General features: G+C 37.8%; 1 protein-coding gene across 1 annotated transcript in view; it reads right to left on the bottom strand.

Moving 5' to 3' along the window:
- TMCO1 (transmembrane and coiled-coil domains 1) overlaps nt 1-22,784 on the bottom strand; it is a 55,818-nt gene that overhangs the window by 5,940 nt on the left and 27,094 nt on the right. Inside the window, exon 6 of the mRNA XM_019986655.2 lies at nt 13,919-14,063. Within this exon, the coding sequence (XP_019842214.1) occupies nt 13,919-14,063 (145 nt within the window). The remainder of the gene's footprint in view (nt 1-13,918; nt 14,064-22,784) is intronic.

The raw sequence follows: 22,784 nt of genomic DNA, 5'->3' as shown, positions 1-22,784 counted from the left end.
TTTGAACCTTGGAGCCAACTTAACTGTCCACTTAAACAAACAAACAAACAGACAAAAACACCCCTCTCTGTTAAGAATAACAGAATCTAGACTCTCTATGCCCACTCCAGTGTTCTTGCCTGGAGAATCCCAGGGATGGGGGAGCCTGGTGGGCTGCCGTCTCTGGGGTTGCACAGAGTTGGACACGACTGAAGCGACTTAGCAGCAGCAGCAACAGACTCTCTATAGCCTATCATTTACAATGCACATGATACAATCCAAAATTGAGACATACCAAGAGACAGGAAAACATGACCCAGACAAAAGAAAACAGGCAACAGAGTTCAACCTTGAGATGATCCAAACTTTGGAATTGTAAGCAAGGTTTTAAAGAAGCTAATTAACCATGACAGGGGACATAAAAGAAATATATTCATTCACAATAAATGAACAAATAGTAAACTTCAGCAAGGAAGGAAAAAGACTAAAAAATAACCAAATGGAAATCCAGGAGCTAAAAAATACTATGACAAGCTTAGGGTTAACTCAGATTAGGGATAAAAGAGGAGTGTTGAAACTCCTTTTTTAGATTAGAGATAGAAGAGAGGAGTCTGTGAACTTGAAGACAGATTACAAGAAATTATCCTATCTAAACAACAGACAGAAAAAGACTAAATAATTGAATAGACTCAGTTTTCTATTGGACAATACTAAACAGACTATAAGTAAATGGAATTAAGAGATAAAGAATGGGGCAGAAAAAAATAAGTGAAGAAATAATCACTGAAATTCTCCCAAATTAAAAAAAAAGCCATAAGCTATAGAGGAATAATTAAAAAAAAAAAAAAAAATACCCTTGTGGGGGCGGGGTTCCCTGCTGGTCTAGTAGTTAGGATTTGATGCTTTCACCATGGAGGCCCAGGTTCAAGCCCTGGTTGGGGAACTAAGATCCTGTTAAGCTGCCCAGTACAGCAAAAAAACAAAAAGTTACATTACAGTACCCTTAGGTACATAATAGTCAAATTGCTAAAAACCAAGCTTAAAGAAAAATATCTGAAAGCAGCCAGAGAAAAGTTATTATTATCTACAGGGATACAAAGACATAAAGGTCTTCTCATCAGAAATACCTGAAGCTGTTTCACCAGTGGCCACGGGGGCCACACTGTCCTGATTTCAGAAGCGACGGCCCTGCGCTTCCCTCTGGGTGAGAGCTCCGGGGCCCCCCAGCCAGGCCCTGCCCAGGCGATGCTGCCCGAGTGTGCTTGTCCCAGCCCCGGCCTGGTCACCACCACAAGCGATGGCGCACTGCTCCCGACCGCTCACTTGCTGCGGCCCCACTGCCGCTCCAGGGAGATGTCCCACCCCACCAGGAGCCAGGCCCAGGCTCTCCTGTCTGTCCCCGCCTCATCCACAAACGTGTTCTTTCTTGTGATCAGGTATAGGTTTCAGAATATAAGATCCGACTGTATATAACTGTAATAAATACGGGTTGCCACTATTAAAAGAAAATAAACCTGAAGCTGAAAGGATTAAAACAAACAAAAGCAGTCAATCCAGAATTCTATATCCTATGAACATATCCTTCAAAAGTAAAGATAAACAAATATTTGGGGATAAATGAAGAGTAAGAGAATCTGTCACCAGCAGACTTAAACTACAAAAAACACGCGCAGGGAGTTCCCTGATGGTCCAGTGGTTAGGATTTGGCACTTTCGCTGCTTGGGCCTGGGTTCAACCCCTGGCCAGGAAACTTAGAGCCCATAAGTCATATAACAGGGCCAATAAATAAAGGAAAAAGAAACACATAGAAAGAAGGAAAGAAACACAGGGAAAAGTCACTTACCACTGTGCTGTGAAGTACAGACATTAAGCAGTGACATTCACCAACAATTCTGGACTCGGTGATCTCTATGTTTATTATATACTTTCAAGCCTTCATGTTTTTATTCAAACTATGCTAAGAAAATTCTGATAAAATTGGAAAACTCCTACTCACCCTTCAAGATACAATTTAAATGCCCCTTCTGTATAAAATCTTAGTTTCACAGAACTAATTCCTATAGTGATTTCACTTCCATAGCACACTTTCCCCCCTCCCAAACCATTTTATATATGTATACATACACAAAAGTTATCAATCACATTCTGCTATTATTTATGGATCTGTCTTCCCACATAGACTGTGAGTTTCACAAGGGTAGAGATAATCACTCCTTGCTCTTGCATCTCAGCATCAAAGAATTCCTGGCATAGTGAAGAACTTGATTTATTCTTCAACAAGGACAGGAATATTCTAAATGAAGCCTTAAACTCACTGAAACAATTCAAAGGGATCAGATTAAGATGATGCCTGAATAATCTGTTCTCACTTAGTACTTACCTATCACTTTTCAAACCAAATGCATTCTCTAACTGATTTAAAGTTAAATACTACAAATGAAAATACTTTGCTTAAAGATGAGCTATACTGGAATTAATGAATTAAGTTCTAATCCTTAAATAAAATGACATAAATTAATGATGAGATGCAGGAGATGGCAGGCATCTACCATTTTGATGACTTTAAGATAAACTGACATGACATAATTAGAACCTGTCCTTACAGACATACAAGCCATATCAAAATTCTTTGCCCTACGGAAGCCAAAAGTGTGATAAAAAATTAAACTTACTTATTTTTATCCCTGTCCTAAGCACATATACCTGTTGAAGGAGACAATGACAAATTCTCACTGACATTTCTTCAGATCATAGCCATATATCCATATGGTTATACATTAAGATGTGGGTGACAAAGGAAAAAAAATATAAGAAACTCTTTCTTGTACTTTTCCTCATAAATATTAATTCTTTTTGCTTTTGAAGTAAAGAGAATTCTGTCATGGCTTTAACTATCATATACATTTATAAGAAGAGACCCGTTTTCCCTTAGCTGTTTACCAGGTAAATTTGCTGGGATTTTCACTAAGATTTAGAATACTTTCTATAGAGGAGATCATTTACTCAATCCATTACTGACTCATAATAAGAAAAGGAAAAAAAAAAAGCAAGTTTTTTATTTTAGGAATTAAGAAAATTTCCTTTTATTCTTAAAATCCGTCACTACACTGGACTAACTTAACACCTCTGATAAAAGCTGGCAGACCTACCATTTCCGCTGCTACAAATTCACACAAAGGAAACAGTGATGTGAAGGTCAAGGCAGCTAATCACTAATCACCACACATTAAGGAAGTAAACAAAAGGAGAAAGATAAAACAAGGAAAGGTAATTAGATTTATTTTCAGTTAATATGACATATCACCACCATGTTTTAATCTATGAAAAGAACCAGTCCTATCTTGGGCTGGGAAACAAACACTAATTTAAAAACATCCCAAGGGCAGGGGCAGGCGCTAACTTGTTTAAAAAAAAAACAAAACACAAAAACCTACCACTTTAAGAATAACAGCTAACTTTCTATATCATTGGCATCTGATTATCATGATGTGGTGAGGTTGCACACTAAACCCTAAACCTGATTTCATCTTCGTGAAAATTGAGACTCAGAGCGGTTATATGACTCCCAAGGACATTAGGCTAGTAAGTGGCAATAAGAATCAAACCTTGGTGTTTTACCTCCAAATATTGTATTTCCTTAGGCTTAAAGAATCCACCTGCAATGCGGGAGACCTGGGTTTGATACCTGGGTTGGGAAGATCCCCTGGAGAAGGGAAAGGCTACCCACTTCAGGCCAGAATACTTCCCGACCCAGGAATCAAACCTGGGAAACAGGGAAAAATTACCGAAACAGATAGATATCCTTATTCAACTTAATATTATACCTCTATAATAATAAGGGGGCCTATTATGATAAGTAAGTGTTAGTAGCTCAGTCATGTCTGACTCTTTGTGACCCCCATGGACTATAGCCCACCAGCTTCTCTGTCCATGGAACTCTCCAGGCAGGAATACTGAAGCACATTACTATTTAGTCCTCCAGGGACCTTCCTGACCCAAAAACTGAACCCAGGTCTTCTGCATTGCAGGCAGCTTCTTTACAATCTGAGCCAACGTTGTAAAGGGAAGCCCTGATGTTATTATAATCGTGTGACAATGCTATATAAGTTAGCAGTTGTTGTTTTTGTTTGTTGGTTGCAGTTGATCTTGAGGTGATGCTCTCTTTTAACCAGTTAGTACACTCCTACCCTTGGGGTATTGTCATGAAGGGACTAGAGCTAGTCTATTCAATCACACTATCACTCAAGTAAAGGAAGTGGATTCTGGTTAACACTGTAGAGATGTTATTAACTGATATACGTAAACGCCATAATCTTTCATAAGATTATGGTCTCAAACTGGTGGTAAACTGAGACTTCAGATTAACAGTGCTGGGTGAAAATGGGGACCAGTTATGGAAAACAGTGTGCTGATGTCTCAGAAAAATTAAACACAGAGTTGCAGCGTGACGGCAGTTCTACCTGTGGAGTATAAAGGAAAAAGAAGCGGAAACAAGAACTCGGACGTTATATACCTGTGTCCACAGTAGCATTTCTCACAACAGCCAAAAGGCAGAAGCAGGCCTTTGGCAAATGAATAGATAAAAAAACGGTATACACATACATTGGAAAGTTTGTTCACTCTTAAAAAGGAAGTAAATTCTCACATATGCTACAATATGGATGAACCCTGAAAACATTCCAGTTACAAAAGGACTTAAGTATGATTCTACATTTATGAGGGCACATTCACAAACATGAACAGTCAAAAATCACAGAGATAGACATTAGAATGGTGGTTGCCAGGGACTGAGGGGAGAGGATAATGGAGATTTAGTGTTTAATGGGCACAGATTTTCAGTTTGGGAAGATGAAAAAATTCTAGAAATGGATAGTGGTGATGGTTGTACAACAACACGCAATGTACTTAATGTCAAAGAAATGAACAATTTAAATGGTTAAAGCAGTGTATTTTAAGTGATATTTATTTTACCACAATAAATGAAAAAGATTAAAAGTACTGGAATTACTGAGTACAGGAAATCAGAAAGTAGTTTCTGGGCATAAGAGAGCACTGCACTTTCCTTGGGAAAACTGCTACCAGGGGCAGTCACACTGACAAATTTAAACCTTGAGACTCTCCAAGTATGACATGTATGTTCTGACCCACTCCTTCATACTCTTTTACTCTAGGATCTCAGATAACATTGTTTAACCCATCCTATGGCACCCAAATCCAAAAGACCTGATTATCTACACTAGGTGTGAAGAAAGGAGGAGCATCCCTAGTCAAACACAGATGTTCAAATTTCAAAGAGAAAATATTAATTAATAATTTGACAGGGATTCACCCTATTCAAATACACATCAAATTCAAGAATTATCATTCACCTCACTGCATCTTCCGACCCTCTAGCTTCTTGGTCTTTGAAAAAAAGGGGAGGCAAACTTTGATCTCAAATGAATCCATATTTTCATGTTTTTCCTCATAAAAATCACACAAAAGTTGGCAAAGAACAAAAGAGAAAAGAAAGAATAAATGAGGTATGCCAGTATTAACTCCAAATGGACTGAGCCATGACTATATAAGAAACTAACAGATAGTGGTAGAAAACAAAGATGAATTTCTGTATAACTTTAATAAAAGACTAATAAGAAAAAAAAAAAAAAAAACTCCAGCAAATAAAATTTTGCATGGCAAAAACCATACTAAGTAAAACTGAAACACAAACAACAGTTTGCAAAAATTATTAGTAACTTAGAGCACTCAGGGCTAAACTCCCTAAGAGCTAAAAACTAAGAAAATGACCCAATAGTGAAATAGGCAAAAAGCATACACAGTGTCCCACCTACCAAAGAAAGAAAAAAATACATGAGTAGCTCTTAGACAAATAGAGATGCTCAATCCAAATGCAAATTAAAACTACAATGAGATAGCAATTTTTACCTAATACACAGTAAAAACGCCAAAGTTTGACAATTTCTACTGCAGGTTGGGGGCAATTATGAATTTTCACACATAGCGATAGGGAGTAAAAAGTGGTATAACCTCAATTTGCCAAGTTTATAAGTTTATATTTGGGTATAGTATCTACTGTTTTGTTTCACACATGCCTTTTAGGTGCATACTATGTACTCTATATAGATTCTTTAAGGTATATACAGGAAATTAAAAAATCTCTACCTTAAAAGAATTGGGGAGGAAAGGATAACATAAATGAAAATTACAAGTAGACAAAAACAAATTAAAAAATCTTGTAGTGTAAGGCAGAGTATGACCAACCACTATAGAAATTTGAATCATTCTGTGTTAGTTTCCTCATCACTTAATCAATTTAACAACCTCAACACAAAAACAATTCATTATGTTCTCTCAAAACTACTTTATGCTACAGTATATATCTGAAATTAAGTGGCCTATTTCTTTGCCTAAGAACGGTCTCATTGAGGGAATTGTATTCTATACTCTGAAAGCCTCATATTTTATGATGGCTTGTTTCACAGGCATCTACAAAGTCAAATCTTATATAACCTAAGATCCTAAAGAGCAAATAAAACAACAAAAGAAAATATGGAAAGAGCAAGTGAATAAGGATTTTAATTAAAAGAAAGAAGCATATATTCCACTGAAAAACTTCAAATACTGAACTATTTCAGACTGGATATAAGTTCATAATCCTCCTGTTACATACTAAGAAGTGGGGAAAGGAATATAGAAACTTTTGGCAGCTAATAAGATAAAAATTATAAAAGTAGGTCATTTTAGGGATTTTTAAAAGATTTTTAATATCTCAGAATACCTATACCATAGCTCTATATGCTGCTGCTGCTGCTGCTAAGTCGCTTCAGTCGTGTCCGACTCTGTGCAACCCCATAGACGGCAGCCCACCAGGCTCCTCTGTCCCTGGGATTCTCCAGGCAAGAATACTGGAGTGGGTTGCCATTTCCTTCTCCAATGCATGAAAGTGAAAACTGAAAGTGAAGTCGCTCAGTCGTGTCCGACTCTTAGCGACCTCATGGACTGCAGCCTACCAGGCTCCTCCGTCCATGGGATTTTCCAGGCAAGAGTACTGGAGTGGGCTGCCATTACCTTCTCCGATAGCTCTATATACTTTTCTCTTATTAATATCAGTGCAGAGAACTGGACAAACAGAAATTAAAAGTATGAACATACATCCTCCTTGGCTGAAAAGAAATACTGAGTTTTTTTTTTTTTTTTTTTTGGCTGCCCATTCTCGCCTCCCACTCTTTTTGGAGTATTCAGTAAGCAATTACTTCGTTAAGCTCTACCAGTCTAGTATCTGTAGATACTCTAACTTTATAGCACATATTACAAACTCTTGGTTCTCGGAGTAGCGTGGTTGGCTGCTCTATCGCCTGTTTTTAGAAATAAAGTTCCACTGGAATACAGCAACACTCATTCACTTACTTATTTTCTAGGGCTGTTTTCATAACACAATGGAAGAGTTTGCAAAAGTCTGCCTGAACGCTGTTGCCTGTTTTTGTAAATAAGGTTTTGTTGGAACATAGCCCCACTTGTTCCTTTACATATTGTCTAGGGCTGTATTCATATTATAATGGCAGAGTTGAGTTGCTGTGATAAAAATTGTATGGTCTGAAAAGTAAATACAAAAATATTCATCACCTAGACCCATACAAAGTAGTGAGTAAATACAAAGTTTGCTGACTTCCATGGTAAATGACCTCATGAAATTAACTGCTATACATATCCCTCACCAGAATTTCTGAAATAACTGAAAGCAGTTTAAAGACTAGCTTGAGCTGAACTTTCTCAACAATCATTCTTAACATTTATTTCACTTAAGAAAATGCTACAGTTTTCAGATGGTGATTTCTAGGTAATGAAGTCCAGCTAGCAGTACAAATGCGAACAGGCAAAATGGTTTTCTGAGAAGGCCTTACAAATAACTGGGAAAAGAAGAGCAGTGAAAGGCAAAGGAGAAAAGGAAAGACATACCATATGAATGCTAAGTTCCAAAGAATAGCAAGGAGAGATAAGAAAGCCTTCCTAAGTGAATAATATGAAGAAATAGAGGAAAATATCAGAATGGGAAAAACTAGAGATCTCTTCAAGAAAATCAGAGATACCAAGGGAATATTTCATGCAAAGATGGGCACAATAAAGAAAAGAAATGGTATGGACCTAACAGAAGCAGAAGATATTAAGAAGAGGTTGCAAGAATACACAGAACTATACGAAAAAGATTTTCATGACCCAGATAACCACGATGGTATGATCACTGACATAGAGTCAGACATCCTGGAGTACAAAGTCAAGTGGTCCTTAGGAAGGAAGCATCACTATGAACAAAGCTAGTGAAGGTGATGGAATTCCAGTTGAGCTATTTTAAAACTTCAAAGATGATGCTATTAAAGTGCTGCACTCAATATGCCAGCAAACTTGGAAAACTCAGCAGTGGCCACAGGACTGGAAAAGGTCAGTTTTCACTCCAATCCCAAAGAAAGGCAATGCCAAAGAATGCTCAAACTACTGCACAACTGCACTCATTTCACCTGTTAGCAAAGTAATGCTCAAAATTCTCCAAGCTAGGCTTCAACAGTACATGAACTGAGAAATTCCATATGTTCAAGCTGGATTTAGAAAAGGCAGAGGAAGCAGAGATCAAATTGCCAACATCTGTTGGATCATAGAGAAAGCAACAGAATTCCAGAAAAATATCTACTTCTGCTTCACTGACTATGCTAAACCTTTGACTGTGTGGATCACAACAAACTGTGGAAAATTCTTAAAGACACAGGAATACCAGACCACCTTACCTGCCTCTTGAGAAACCTGTAAGCAGTCAAGAAGCAACAGTTATAATTGGACATGGAGCAACGGACTGGTTCAAAATTGGGAAAGAAGTATGTCAAGGCTGTATACTGTCACCCTGCTTGTTTAACTTATATGCAGAGAACATCATGCAAAATGCCAGGCTAGATGAAGTACAAGCTGGAATTAAGATTGCCAGGAGAAACATCAATACCCTCAGATATGCAGATGACACCACCCTCATAACAGAAAGCAAAGAGGAACGAAAGAGCCTGTTGATGAGGGTTAAAGAGGAGACTGAAAAAGCTGGCTTAAAACTCAACATTCAAAAAACTAAGATCATGGCATCCAGTCCCATCACCTCATGGCAAAATAGATGGGGAAACAATGGAAACGGTGATGACTTTATTTTCTTGGGCTCCAAAATCACTGCGGCTGATGACTGCAGCCTGAAATTAAAAGACGCTTGCTCCTCGGAAGAAAAGCTATGACAAACCTAAGCGAAGTGAAAGGTTCTCAGTCCTGTTCGACTTTGTTTGTGACCCCGTGGACTACACAGTCCATGAGATTCTCCAGGCCAGAATACTGGAGTGGGTAGACATTTCCTTCTCCTAGGGATCTTCCCAACCCAGGGATCTAACTCAGGTCTCCCTCACTGCAGGCAGATTCTTAACCAACTGAGCTACAAAGAAGCCCAAGAATATTGGAGTGGGTATCCTATCCCTTCTCCAGTGGATCTTTCTGATCCAGGAATTGAACCAGGGTCTCCCGCATTGTAGGTGCATTCTTTACCAGCTGAGGTACCAGGGAAGTCTAGACAGCATGTTAAAAAGTGGAGACATTACATTACTGACAAAGGTCTGTATAGTCAAAGCTATGATTTTTCCAGTAGTCATATATGGATGTGAGAGTTGGACCACAAAGAAGGCTGAATGCTGAAGAACTGATGCTTTTGAACTGTGATGCTGGAGAAGACTCCTGAGAGTCCCTTGGACTGCAAGATCAAGCCAGTCAATCCTAAAGGAAATCAGTCCTAAATATTCACTGGAGGGACTGATGCTGAAGCTGAAGTTCCCATATGTTGGCCACCTGATGAGAAGAGTCAAGTCATTAGAAAAGACCCTGATGTTGGGAAAGGTTGAAGGCAGGAGGAGAAAGGGATGACCAAGGATGGTTGGACGGCATCACCGACTCGATAGACATGAATTTGGGTAAGCTCTGGGAAATGGTGAAGGACGGGGAAGCCTGGCATGCTGCCGTCCATGGGGTTGCAAAGAGTCAGACACGACTGAGTGACTGAACAACAACAACTACTGTGAGTTTCCTGGTGGCCTAGTGGTTAAGATTCTGTATTTCACTGATGTGGCCTGAGTTTAATCCCTGGCCAGGGAACTGAGATCCCAAAAACCTCGAGAGATGGCAAAAAAAAAAAAAAAAAAAAAAAAAACCTGGCCTTCCTTGGTGGCTTAGTGGTAAAGAATTCGCCTGCCAATGCAGGAGATACAGGTTGGATCCCTGGTCTGGGAAGATCCCATAGGTGGCAGAACAAAACTCAAACTGAGTGCCACAACTATTGGGCCTATGCTCTAGAGCCCAGGAACTGCAACCATTGAACCCACGTGCCACAACTACTGAAGCCTGCATGCCCTAAAGCCTGTGCTCTGCAAAAAGAGAGGCCACTGCAGTTAAGAAGCCTGCACAATGCGATGAAGAGTAGCCCCTGCTCGCTACAATTACATAGAGGCCCACACAGCAACAAAACCCCAGCACAGTCCAGGTTTGATGTAGGATACAGGATGGTTGGGGCTGGTGCACTGGGATGACCCAGAGGGATGGTACGGGGAGGGAGGTGGGAGGAGGGTTCAGGATGGGGAACACGTGTACACCCGTGGCAGATTCATGTTCAGTTCAGTTGCTCAGTCGTGTCCGACTCTTTGCGACCACGTGAATCACAGCACACCAGGTCGCCCTGTCCATCACCAACTCCTGGAGTTCACTCAGACTCACGTCCATAGAGTTGGTGATGCCATCCAGCCATCTCATTCTCAGTCATCCCCTTTTCCTCCTGCCCCCAATCCCTCCCAGCATCAAAGTCTTTTCCAATGAGTCAGCTCTTCGCATGAGGTGGCCAAAGTACTGGAGTTTCAGCTTTAGCGTCATTCCTTCCAAAGAACACCCAGAGCTGATCTCCTTTAGAATGGACTGGTTGGATCTCCTTGCAGTCCAAGGGACTCTCAAGAGTCTTCTCCAACACCACAGTTCAAAAGCATCAATTCTTCGGTGCTCAGCTTTCTTCACAGTCCAAATTTCACATCCATACACGACCATTGGAAAAACCATAGCCTTGACTAAATGGATCTTTGTTGGCAAAGTAATGTCTCTGCTTTTCAATATGCTATCTAGGTTCGTCATAACTTTTCTTTCAAAGAGTAAGCGTCTTTTAATTTCATGGCTGCAGTCACCATCTGCAGTGATTTTGGAGTCCCCCAAAAATAAAGTCTGACACTGTTTCCACTGTTTCCCCATCTATTTCCCATGAAGTGATGGGACCAGATGCCATGACCTTCGTTTTCTGAATGTTGAGCTTTAAGCCAACTTTTTCACTCTCTTGTTTCACTTTAATCAAGAGGCTTTTGAGTTCCTCTTCACTTTCTGCCATAAGGGTGGTGTCATCTGCATATCTGAGGTTATTGATATTTCTCCCAGCAATCTTGATTCCCGCTTGTGCTTCTTCCAGCCCAGCGTTTCTCATGATGTACTCTGCATATAAGTTAAATAAGCAGGGTGACAATATACAGCCTTGACGTACTCCTTTCCCTATTTGGAACCAGTCTGTTGTTCCACGTCCAGTTCTAACTGTTGTTTCCTGACCTGCATACAGATTTCTCAAGAGGCAGGTCAGATGGTCTGATATTCCCATCTCTTTCAGAATTTTCCACAGTTTATTGTGATCCACACAGTCAAAGGCTTTGGCATAGTCAATAAAGCAGAAATAAATGATTTTCTGGAACTCTCTTGCTTTTTCAATGATCCAGCGGATGTTGGCAATTTGATCTCGGCTTCCTTTGCCTTTTCTAAAACCAGCTTGAACATCTGGAAGTTCACGGTTCATGTATTGCTGAAGCCTGGCTTGGAGAATTTTGAGCATTACTTTACTAGTGTGTGAGATGAGTCCAATTGTGTAGTAGTTTGAGCATTCTTTGGCATTGCCTTTCTTTGGGACTGGAATGAAAACTGACCTTTTACAATCCTGTGGCCACAGCTGAGTTTTCCAAATTTGCTGGCATATTGAGTGCAGCACTTTCACAGCATCATCTTTCAGGATTTGAAATAGCTCAACTGGAATTCCATCACCTCCACTAGCTTTGTTCATAGTGATGCTTCGTAAGGCCCACTTGACTTCACATTAATATTTTGTCTCTAGTTATAATTTTAATATCTCATTCTTAATCACGTTTAAGAGCAGTATTCTAGTTATCAATGACCTCTATTAAACCAACAAAAAGAATCATGTTGTCACTGTCTTGGGTTTTACCTTGGATAAGCCAAAATGCTAAAGATGCTGGGAAAGACTGTGGGCAGGAAGAGAAGGGAGCGACACAGGATGAGGTGGTTGGATGGCATTACCGACTCAATGGACATGCGTTTGAGCAAGTCTGGGAGATAGTGAAGGACAGAGGAGCCCACTGTGCTTGCAGTCCATGGGGTCACAAAGAGTCAGACACGACAGAGTGACTGAAGACCACCACAAGAATACAGCTTCCTGCTGGACACACTCACTTAACTGCCCCACAGACAACTCGAACAGCATCTTCCTACCAACCTACTTCTCTTTCTTCTTTTCGCATCCTCCATTTGGTCACCAAAGCCATAATGCTGAAGTCACCTTAGTTTCTTCTTTCTCACATTGAATCAATCATTAAGTTCTGCTAGCTTACCTCTATTTCTCAACTTTGTCCCCTCTTCAATCATTTCAGCACTGTAATAATTTAGAACAAAGTGATTTTTTACTAGACTACTCTAATAGTTTTCTGTTATTTCTGCATGTGGTCATGTCCCCCTCACATCTATCCTTCAGAAGCAGTAAGTATCAGAAAATGATTCCAAGAAGCCTGAATACTTGGTTGCATTTAACATGCAAAAGAAGAAGGTGGGAAACATCCAAATAGAAGAAAGAGTATTCACAAAAAGCAAGTCTGGGTGAGTGGAGAATGAAAACTGCCAGATACGTCAGAATGGCTGGAGTGCTGGATGAGGTGAGAGATGAGGTAGGGAGAGCATTAAGTGCTAAGATCATGAAGATCTTTGTGAACTTCTAATTAGAATTCCATTTCCTACTGATTCACACGTCAGACCAATCAAAAACCTGCTGCTGCAGACAATATTCAGAGGAAGAAGAAAAACAACTCTGGATCATTTATGCAACAAACATTGAAATAATCATGTTCATACTTGCATGTGCCAACCTCCCCAATATAATGCCTACTGAATGACAGTATGTTCAAATACTGAATAATGCCCTGAAATATGAAGAGTTCTAGAGCAAGAGACTTTAACCTCTCTTATTTTTTAAAGTCCCATCTCAAAAACCACTTTATTGTTTCAACCTTGCTGCCTGAATAGTCTGCCACTAACTGAATGCTAAGTCTCTCTTCCAGGCTCTCACAATACTATCTGATTTAGTTCTCACTCTTTTTCACTATGAATATCCGATCATCGTGTTGCCTGAATGTAAACTCTACAATGCAGACTTTACCTCAACTGTGACTAACTTAAAGTCACCAAATTATTGTTTACTTGTGTTCCTGAAGAGCCAAAAGGCACTGGTGAATAATAAAGAAGTAATGATAGTGGGAAGGCAAAGTCCACTCTTTACTTTTCTACCCTTAGATAGCCGCAATAAAGAAGAGAAGAAAGATTTTCATCTCATTTTGAAGAGATGAAAACCACGTTTGACTTTATGACCACTTTCCATCCCTAAGGATCGGGGATCTAAACTATATACATTTAAAACAGTTTCAGATGATATGCTGGAATTCTGAAACAAGCAACTGAAAGATCTCAGTAGCAACAGGTAGACACTTCCAGTATTACAGAAATAGGCATTAATTTAGGGTGTGAGAGCAAGAAAGGATGTACATATGAAACAGATGATGTGGGCACTCACCTGTCGAATTGACATGGTACAGAGAATATACAGGAAGATGAAGGAACAGTCTGTGGTGTCATCCCCGAGCAGATTTCGGTGAGACAGTCCCTGGATGTAGGACAGGGGGGTGAAAGGCAGCTTTGCCACCACTCTGCCATCAAATCTAAAGAGGAAAGAACAGAGGACTGTTATTTTCAGAAGGCTGACAAACTTAGTTCCGGAGAGAATCTGGGACAGAAACAGAACTTTAAGTCTCTTGATCTCTAAAAAACCAAGAAATGGTGATATTCTAAAAATATATCTGTAGTATAAGGATATAAGGAAATTTTCTTCCCATTAATCTTTTTCTAAACTAGAGATTCTTAGTTTTTTCAATATCAGGATATTTAACATGCTGAAAAATTATTGAGGACTCCAAAAAGGTTTTATTTAGAGGTTTCATCTATTATCAATATTACTATTTAATAAATTAAAACTGAGAAATTTTAAAATATTTGTCAAATCATTTAAAAGACAGTAATACTCAGTATATGTTAACACAAGTATTTTTATGGAAAATAACATTATTTTCCATACAAAAAAAGAATTCACCAAGAAGAAAGGCTTCTTCCTTCCTCCCCCTCAATGTCATAGCTGCTTCATTACTTGGGCTGTTACAATATTATACACCCTATGAAGCCTTTGGAAAATTCCACCATACATTCATGAGAGAACGAAAGTGAAGAAGGCAAGGAAAAAAATCTTAGAATTATTACAATAATTTTTACCTCAAGGACCTCCTAAAAGTCTGAAACTGCCAGCATTCCCCAAACCATACTTTTGAGAAGCACTGTTCTAAACCATGAGATCAATAAGATTTTAAGAATCCTCTTTTCTAAGAGTCAAAGATTCCCAGTATACACCTTAAACATGAAATTCATGGAATGTACACAGTGGTGAATGAAAAATAGTATACATAATATTCTGAGATAACTTTTTTGTTTTAATAAAACTTTATTTTTTTAAATTTAAATTTATTTATTTTAATTGGAGGTTAATTACTTTACAATATTGTATTGGTTTTGCTGTACATCAACATGAATCCTCCACAGGTGTACACATGCTCCCCATCCTGAACCCCCCTCCCACCTCCCTCCCCATACCATCCATCTGGATCATCCCAGTGCACCAGCCCCAAGGATCCTGTATCCTGCATCGAACCTGGACTGGCGATTCATTTCTTATATGATATTATACCTGTTTCAATGCCATTCTCCCAAATCATCCCACCCTCTCCCTCGCCCACAGAGTCCAAAAGAGTGTTCTATAACTTTTAACATACTTCTAATATTTGAAATTAATTCCTTTTATTTTTTCTAAAACAGAAAAGAAAGATGTTTTGAAAAGAGGAAAAGCTTACAAAAAAGCTAGAAGAAGTACATATCACTGTTTATTTTGAGGTGCTGGGGATATGAGCTTTTTTTATACTTTTCAATAAGTTGTATAATCAGACAAAGAGAATTATAAAATTAATGTGATTAAGGACAGTGATACTTCACAGTATTAGAAAAGTATATGACCGCCATCAGTTAAATTATCCAAATAAAGTCTCTACTTCCAGTTAAAATGTCTAGAACATTTGCTTTTAGAAAATATGTATTTATCTTATTCATCTTTGGTTGTGCTAGGTCTTCATTGCTGCCTGTGAACTTCCTCTAGCTGTGGTGAGCAGAGGCTAGTCTCTGGTGTGACACATGGGCTTCTCATTGCGGTGACTGCTCTTGCTGCGGAGCACAGAGCTGGACGCAGACTTCAGTAACTGCAGCACCTGGCTCAGCAGTTGTGAAGCATGGGCTCTAGAATGCAGGTTCAGTAGTTGTGGAATATGGGTACAGTTGCTCTGCGGTATGTGGAATCTTCCCAGACCAGGGATCCAACCTGTGTCCCCTGCACTGACAGGCAGGTTCTTATACACCATACCACCAGGGAAGTCCAAGAACATTCCCTTTAAAAAAAAAAATGCTTGGTATTTAGAATGTTTCTATAGAGGGAGGGGGAAAAGAGAGGTAGCATTACTATCATTTCCTTTGGAGAAAAAAAATTCCTAAATATCCATCCATATAAACTTGTGAATTTTGAGGCGCCAGAGATATGAGCTTTATAAATATACAATATTTTATTTCTATATATTTATAAATATTATATATTTATAAATGTATAAATATTATAAAATATAAATATTGCGAGCTTCATACATAGCTGAACTCCACAGAAAATAGAACAGAATGAAATAGACACATTCTATAAATATATATGATTATACACTTACTACTTTGAACTGCCTTCCTAGTATATATTTACATAGGGAAAGGGCTCAACCATAAAGTGCTGTTACTTGGATATGACAAAAAATATTGAAAGATCCATAAGAAGTAATCATTCTTGTCTACTAAACTCATAAAAGCAAAACAAAAGAAATAACTTTTCCAGGAGGAGATATTCCCATTTACTCATAAGAAGTATGATATATAGTTGTTGCGATATTTCCTTGTTATATATATGCTGTTTACAGTATGCTGGTTCTACATATGACACTCTACTATTTTTCTATAGAGTTAACTGTAAGAAGCAGGGCTGAAATAAATATAGACAAAAATGTTTATCCTTCTTATTGCTAACATATGCACACCCAAATTCACCTTCTATAGTCATTTTATTTCTTGTTATTTTTAATTTGAAATTGTAACCAAAATGAAAACCTTTTACAACTAATAAATGAATTCAGTAAAGTTTCAAGACAGAAATCAACCTAAAAAAATCAGTTGCACGTCTATGTGAAGTGAAAGTTGCTCAGTCGTGTCCAACTCTTTGCGACCCCATGGACTATACAGACCATGGAATTCTCCATGCCAGAATACTGGAGTGGGTAGCCATTCCCTTCTCCAAGGGATCTTCCCAACCCAGGGATCAAACCCAGGTCTTCCGCATTGCAGGTGGATTCTTTACCAGCTGAGCCACAAGGGAAGCCCAAGGATACTAGAGTGAGTAGCCTATCACTTCTGCAGAGGATCTTCCAGATCCAAGAATCAAACTGGGGTCTCTTGCATTGCAGGTGGATTCTTTACCAACTGAGCTATCAGGGAAGCCCTACACACACACACAAAATCCCATTTACAACAGCATTATTAATGTAATTAACTTATTTAATCAAAGTTAATCAAGGAAGTGAAAGATACGCTAAAAACTGTAAGACACTGATAAACTGAAGATGACACAAATATATGGAAAGATATCCATGTTCACAGATTGGAAGATATAATATTGTTAAAATGTCCATACTGGGACTTCCCTGGTAGTCCAGTGATTAAGAATCTGCCTTTCAATGTGAGGGCTATGGGTTTGACCCCTGGTTGGGGAACTAAGAGCCCATGTGTTACAGGGGAACTAAGCCTGTGCACTACAACTACTTAGCCTGAGCACCCCAACAAAGATCCAACCAGCAGAATAAATAAATAAATAAATATTAAAAAGAAAAAACATGTCCATACTATCCAAAGTATCCCTAGATCCAATATAATCTCTTATCAAAATTCTACTTTTTACAAAAATAGAAAAATTAATACTAAAACCCATAGGGAATCACAAAAGAGCTTGAATAGGCAAAGCAGTCTTGAGAAAGCTGGAGGCATCAAACTTCGATTTCAAATGTGCAGTCACCAAACAAATATGACACTGGCATAAAGACAGACATGTGGACCACTGGAACAGAATGAAGAGCCCAGAAATAAACCCTGTCAACTAGTATTTGACAAGGGAGCAAAGAATTCTCAAGGAGAGAATAGTCTCTTCAGTGGATGATGCTGGGTAAACTGGATATTCACACACAAAAGAATAACACCAGACCCCTATCAAAAACCACCCACAAAAATTAGCTCAAAATGGATTAAGAATTTAAACATGAGATATGAAACCATGAAACTTTCTAGAAGGAAACATTGGGAAAAAGCTCCTTGACACAGCTCTTGGCAAAGATTTTTTGGGTATGACAGCAAAAGCACAAGCAACAAAACTCAACAAATGTGACCACATCAAACAAAAAAGCTTCTGCTCAGCCAATGAAACAACAAAATGAAAATGCAAACCATGGAATAAGAGAAAATATCTGTAAACCATATATCTGTTAAAGAGTTAATATCCAAATTATATAAGGATCTGTACAGTAGCAAAACTCTTCCAAATAGTCCAATTAAAATGAGGGCAGAGGATCTGAATAGGCATTTTTCTGAAAAAGACATACAAATGGCTAAGAAGTACATGAAAAGATGATCAATACGACTAACCATCAGGGAAATGCAAACTAAAGCCACGCGATTTCATCTCTCACTTGTTAGAATGACTATTACCAAAAGGACAAGAGATAACAAATGCTGGGCACTGTTTGTGGGAATGTAAATTGGTACAGCCACTATGAAAAACAACATGAATGTTCCTCAAAAAATTAAAAACAGAACTACCATATGATTCAGAAATCCCATTTACAGCTATTTAGCCAAAGAAATTGAAATAAACTACTATCTCAAAGAGATCTGTACTCCCATGTCACTGCAGTAGTATTCATAATAACCAAGATATGGAAACTACCTAAGTGCCACCAACAGATGAATGGATAAAGGAAATGTATATATATATACACACACACACACACACACACACATCTATACATGTATATATATACTGTGTACACGTCTGACAGAGAAAGACAAATACTGTATGACATCACTTATATGTGGAATCTAAAAAAAGCTTAACTCTTAGAGAAATAGATTGGTGGTTGCCAGAGGATGGGAGGTGAGAGAAACAGTATGAGACTTTAGACCAGCCACAAAAAGGAATAAAATGAATAAAAAAAAAAAAAATCCTTCAAATTAAGTTTTTCAGGAGATTGGAAGCTTGCTACAGGAATAGCTAAGTGAATTGGTGTCTAGCCTAATAATGAAAAGAGTTGGGGAGAGAAAGAAAAAGTACAGAGAGAGACATGGCTTATAATAGGTTGATTATCTCTCCAAGTGTACTTACTCTCTGCAATTCCAAAGGGAAGGACCACTACTTATGAACAGAATAAGAAGGTGTATTTTGGCCCAATAAAAAGAACCATTTTCAAACCCTACATACTACTGATAAACTATATTATGTTAGAAACCATCAAGCTCCTCACTGTTGAAAATAATTAAAAAGAGGATGGAAAATTATCTGCTAGAGGTATTATTGGAGGGATTTCTGTACTGACACAGAAGTAATGTGTTAAATGACTTTAAAGATCGCTTCTCTAAGATTATAATGTTTTGACTGTATGGAAATAATCCAGAAGAGAAATTAAATAGAAATAAATAATTGATAATAATTAAATACAGTGCCTCCTATTGCTTCTCTGGCAATCTAGGAGCTCAAGTCCTTCCCATACAGTCTAAGCTGAGGCTTTTTTCTTATCAACACATTTTAAGATGAAAATGGGTATTACAGGTAATATATTCCATTCTACAATAAACAGATGATCAAGGTGAAACTAAGAGAAATTATGCTAAAGAACAGTGATTGTTCAGTACGATCAAAACATGTACTAGACCTTTAAGACTTTTTTTGATGTGGACCATTTTTAAAGTTTTTACTGAGTTTGTTACAATATTGTTTATGTTTTGGGTTTTTTTGGCTGCAAGGCATGTGGGCTCTTAGTTTCCCAACCAGGGATCGAACTCACATCCCCTGCACTGAAAAACAAAGTCTTATATTGGGGAAGTCCCAAAATATGCATTAGACTTTTCATTTCACATGAGGGCCTATAAAAATAGTTACAGCCTTTAACTTCTAGGTGCTTACAGTCCTAGACATGAGAAATATATATGTACAGAATAGTAATTATCTTTAATATTATTGTATTATATACTTGAAATTTGCTAAGAGAGTAAATCTTAATCAGTCTTACCACCACCACAACAAACTGATATTTATGTGAAGGATTTGTTAACTAATCTTATTTGGTAATCATTTTGCAATATATGCACCAATGTATGCATCAAACTATCACTCTATACATCTTAAACGTACATAGTATTCTATATTATATGTCAATTATATATCTCAATAAAGCTGGGAAAAGGAAGCATTATTCATAACTGCCAACTGATAAGTTACGATGGTACTTCACTATTACCCAAACTCCATAGTTTACATTAGGGCTCACTCTTGTTTCTTTCTTTTTTTAGCACTTATTTACTTATTTGGCTGTTCTGGGTCTTCACTGTGGCATGAAGAATCTTTAGTGGTGGCATGCAGGATCTAGTTTCCTGACCAGCGACTGAACCAGGCCCCCTGCACTGGGAGTGTGGAGTCTTAGTCACTGAATGACCAGGCAAGAACCATTCTTGGGTTTTAATAAATGTACAGCAAAATGTATCACCATTAAGTATCACACAGAATAGTTTTACACTAAAAAAAAATCCTCTGTGCTCTGCTTATTCCCTCCCTCATACCTGATTCCTGGCAACCACTGATCGTTTTACTACTATCTCCATAGTTTTATCTTTTCTATAATGTCATGTAGTTGCAATCATATAGTATGTAGCCTTTTCAGATTGATTTATTTCACTTAATAGTATGCATTTAAGGTTCTTCATGTCTTCACATGGCCAATAGCCTATTTCTCTTTAGCAATGAATAATATTCTACTGTATGGATATTCCCACAGTTTATCCATTTATAAACTGATTGCTTCCAAGTTATGACAATTATCAATAAAGCTGTGTGAAAGTTTCTGGGTGGACATAAGTTTTCAACTCATTTGGGTTTACTTTCACTTTTTATTCTATATTATTCTATATTGTGTGAATTTTTTAGAAGTATTTGTGTCTCACTAGCCTAAGAAAATCCTTGTTTTAGAATTTTGGAACCAAAATTCTTTGGTTCTGATGTACATTCCTGGTTAAGATCTACAGCATAAGCTTCAGAAGCTACGTGATATAAACTAGTCATTTCAAATCATCAGGGAAAACAAATTATTTACTCCCTGCCTAGTACTGACAACAGCAAAGAGCTTGGTAAAGTTGGAAACTAAACACCAAAATAAATTACAGATGAAACAAAATTTATTTAAATATAAAAAAGAAAAAACTATATAATCGGGTATAAGAAAGGTACTATTTATACAACAGAAAAGTGACATAAAAATAAATATTTTCCATGTATCTCCAAAAGGAGAGTTTAATATGTAAAGAAGAGTCTTAATATGTAAAGACTTCTTATAAAAAGAAAATAAGGGGAAGAACATGAACTAGAAATTTAGAAATAGTAAAAGCATAATAAATAAATGAAAAGATGCTAAACATCACCAGAAATTGCAAATTAAAAAAACATATTATTTTTCAACTATTAGATTTACAAATATTAAACAGATACATAATTTCTAGTGATGACAAATATATACAGAAAGAACGATTCACAAGCCCAGAGGACAGTAATCTGAAAATATAAATTAATAAAAACTTTTCTAGGGGAATTTCCTGGTGGTCCAGTGGTTAGGGCTCTATGCTTTCACTGCCATGGGTCCAGGTTCAATTTCTGGTTGGGGAACTGAGATTCCCCAACACCACAAAGCACAGCCAAACAAAAAGCAACATTCTGGAGAAAATTTCTATCAAAACTTTACCCAAGCAATATTTGTAGGATACACATGGGGAAAAAATAAGTATAAGCATACCGGTGTATATACTACCTGTGAAAATTCTGTGTGAAGATTTATAGAAGATTATATAGGTAAGGGTACATCCATTCAATGGAATACTTACAGGCAATAAAAATGATATGCAAAGTTCACATGTACTGTATTTTGAAAGACGACCGTAGGGGGACTTCCCTGGTGGTCTACTGGTTAAGAATCTGCAGTGCAAGGCAGGGGATGAGTGTTCAGATCCCTGGTTGAGAGCTAAGATCCCACAGAGCAACTAAGCACATGCCCCACAACTACTGAGCCCACGTGCTCTGGAGCCTGCACACCACAACTAGAGAGTCCGCGCACCATAGTGAGAGAGTCCGTGTGACGCAGTGAGAGTCCGACATACTACAGCTGATGCCTGACATGGCCAAACAAATACACGTTTTAAAAAATTAATAAAAATTAACAATTACCACAGGTAACTATAGCAGACTACAAAACAGCCATTTTGGGTTATAAAAATTAATACATACAAATATCTAAATGTTTGTATATATACTGAAAAAATACAAGCCTTGAAAGGACATTTCACGAAGGCAGAGTGATTTTTACTTTATATTTTACACAATTATACTCTATTGGAATTCTTCCAGTAAGAACCTATTCAATAATAAGAGAAAAAATGCACTAAGAGATTCCATTTTGGAGGAAAAATATGACATTAGGAGAAAAATACATTGGAGGGACTTCCCTGATGGTCCAATGGTTAAGAATCCACTTTGAAGTGATAAATCCAAGAAGATACAACAATTATAAATATTTATGCATATAATATAGGAGCACCTTAATACAAAAGGCAAATGCTAACAACCATAAAAGGGGAAATTGAGAGTAAAACAATAATAGTTGGGGATTTTAACACCCCACTTACACCAAAGGACAGATCATCTACACAGAAAATTAATAACAAAAGCCTTAAAGTACACATTATACCAGATGGCCCTAATTGATATCTTTAGGACACTTCATCCCAAAACAGCAGAATCCACTTTTTTTCTCAACTGAACAAAGAACATTCTCCAGGACAGAGCACAGCTTGGGTCACAAATCAAGCCTTGGTAAATTTAAGAAAACTGAAATCCTATCAAGCATCTTTTCTGACCACAATGCTATGAGACTAGATATCAATTACAGGGAAAA

Source organism: Bos indicus, chromosome 3 (assembly GCF_029378745.1).
Source record: "Bos indicus isolate NIAB-ARS_2022 breed Sahiwal x Tharparkar chromosome 3, NIAB-ARS_B.indTharparkar_mat_pri_1.0, whole genome shotgun sequence".
Lineage (NCBI taxonomy): Eukaryota > Metazoa > Chordata > Mammalia > Artiodactyla > Bovidae > Bos > Bos indicus.
The sequence above is the reverse complement of the archived record's forward strand: the minus strand, read 5'-3'. Positions and strand labels throughout refer to the sequence as shown.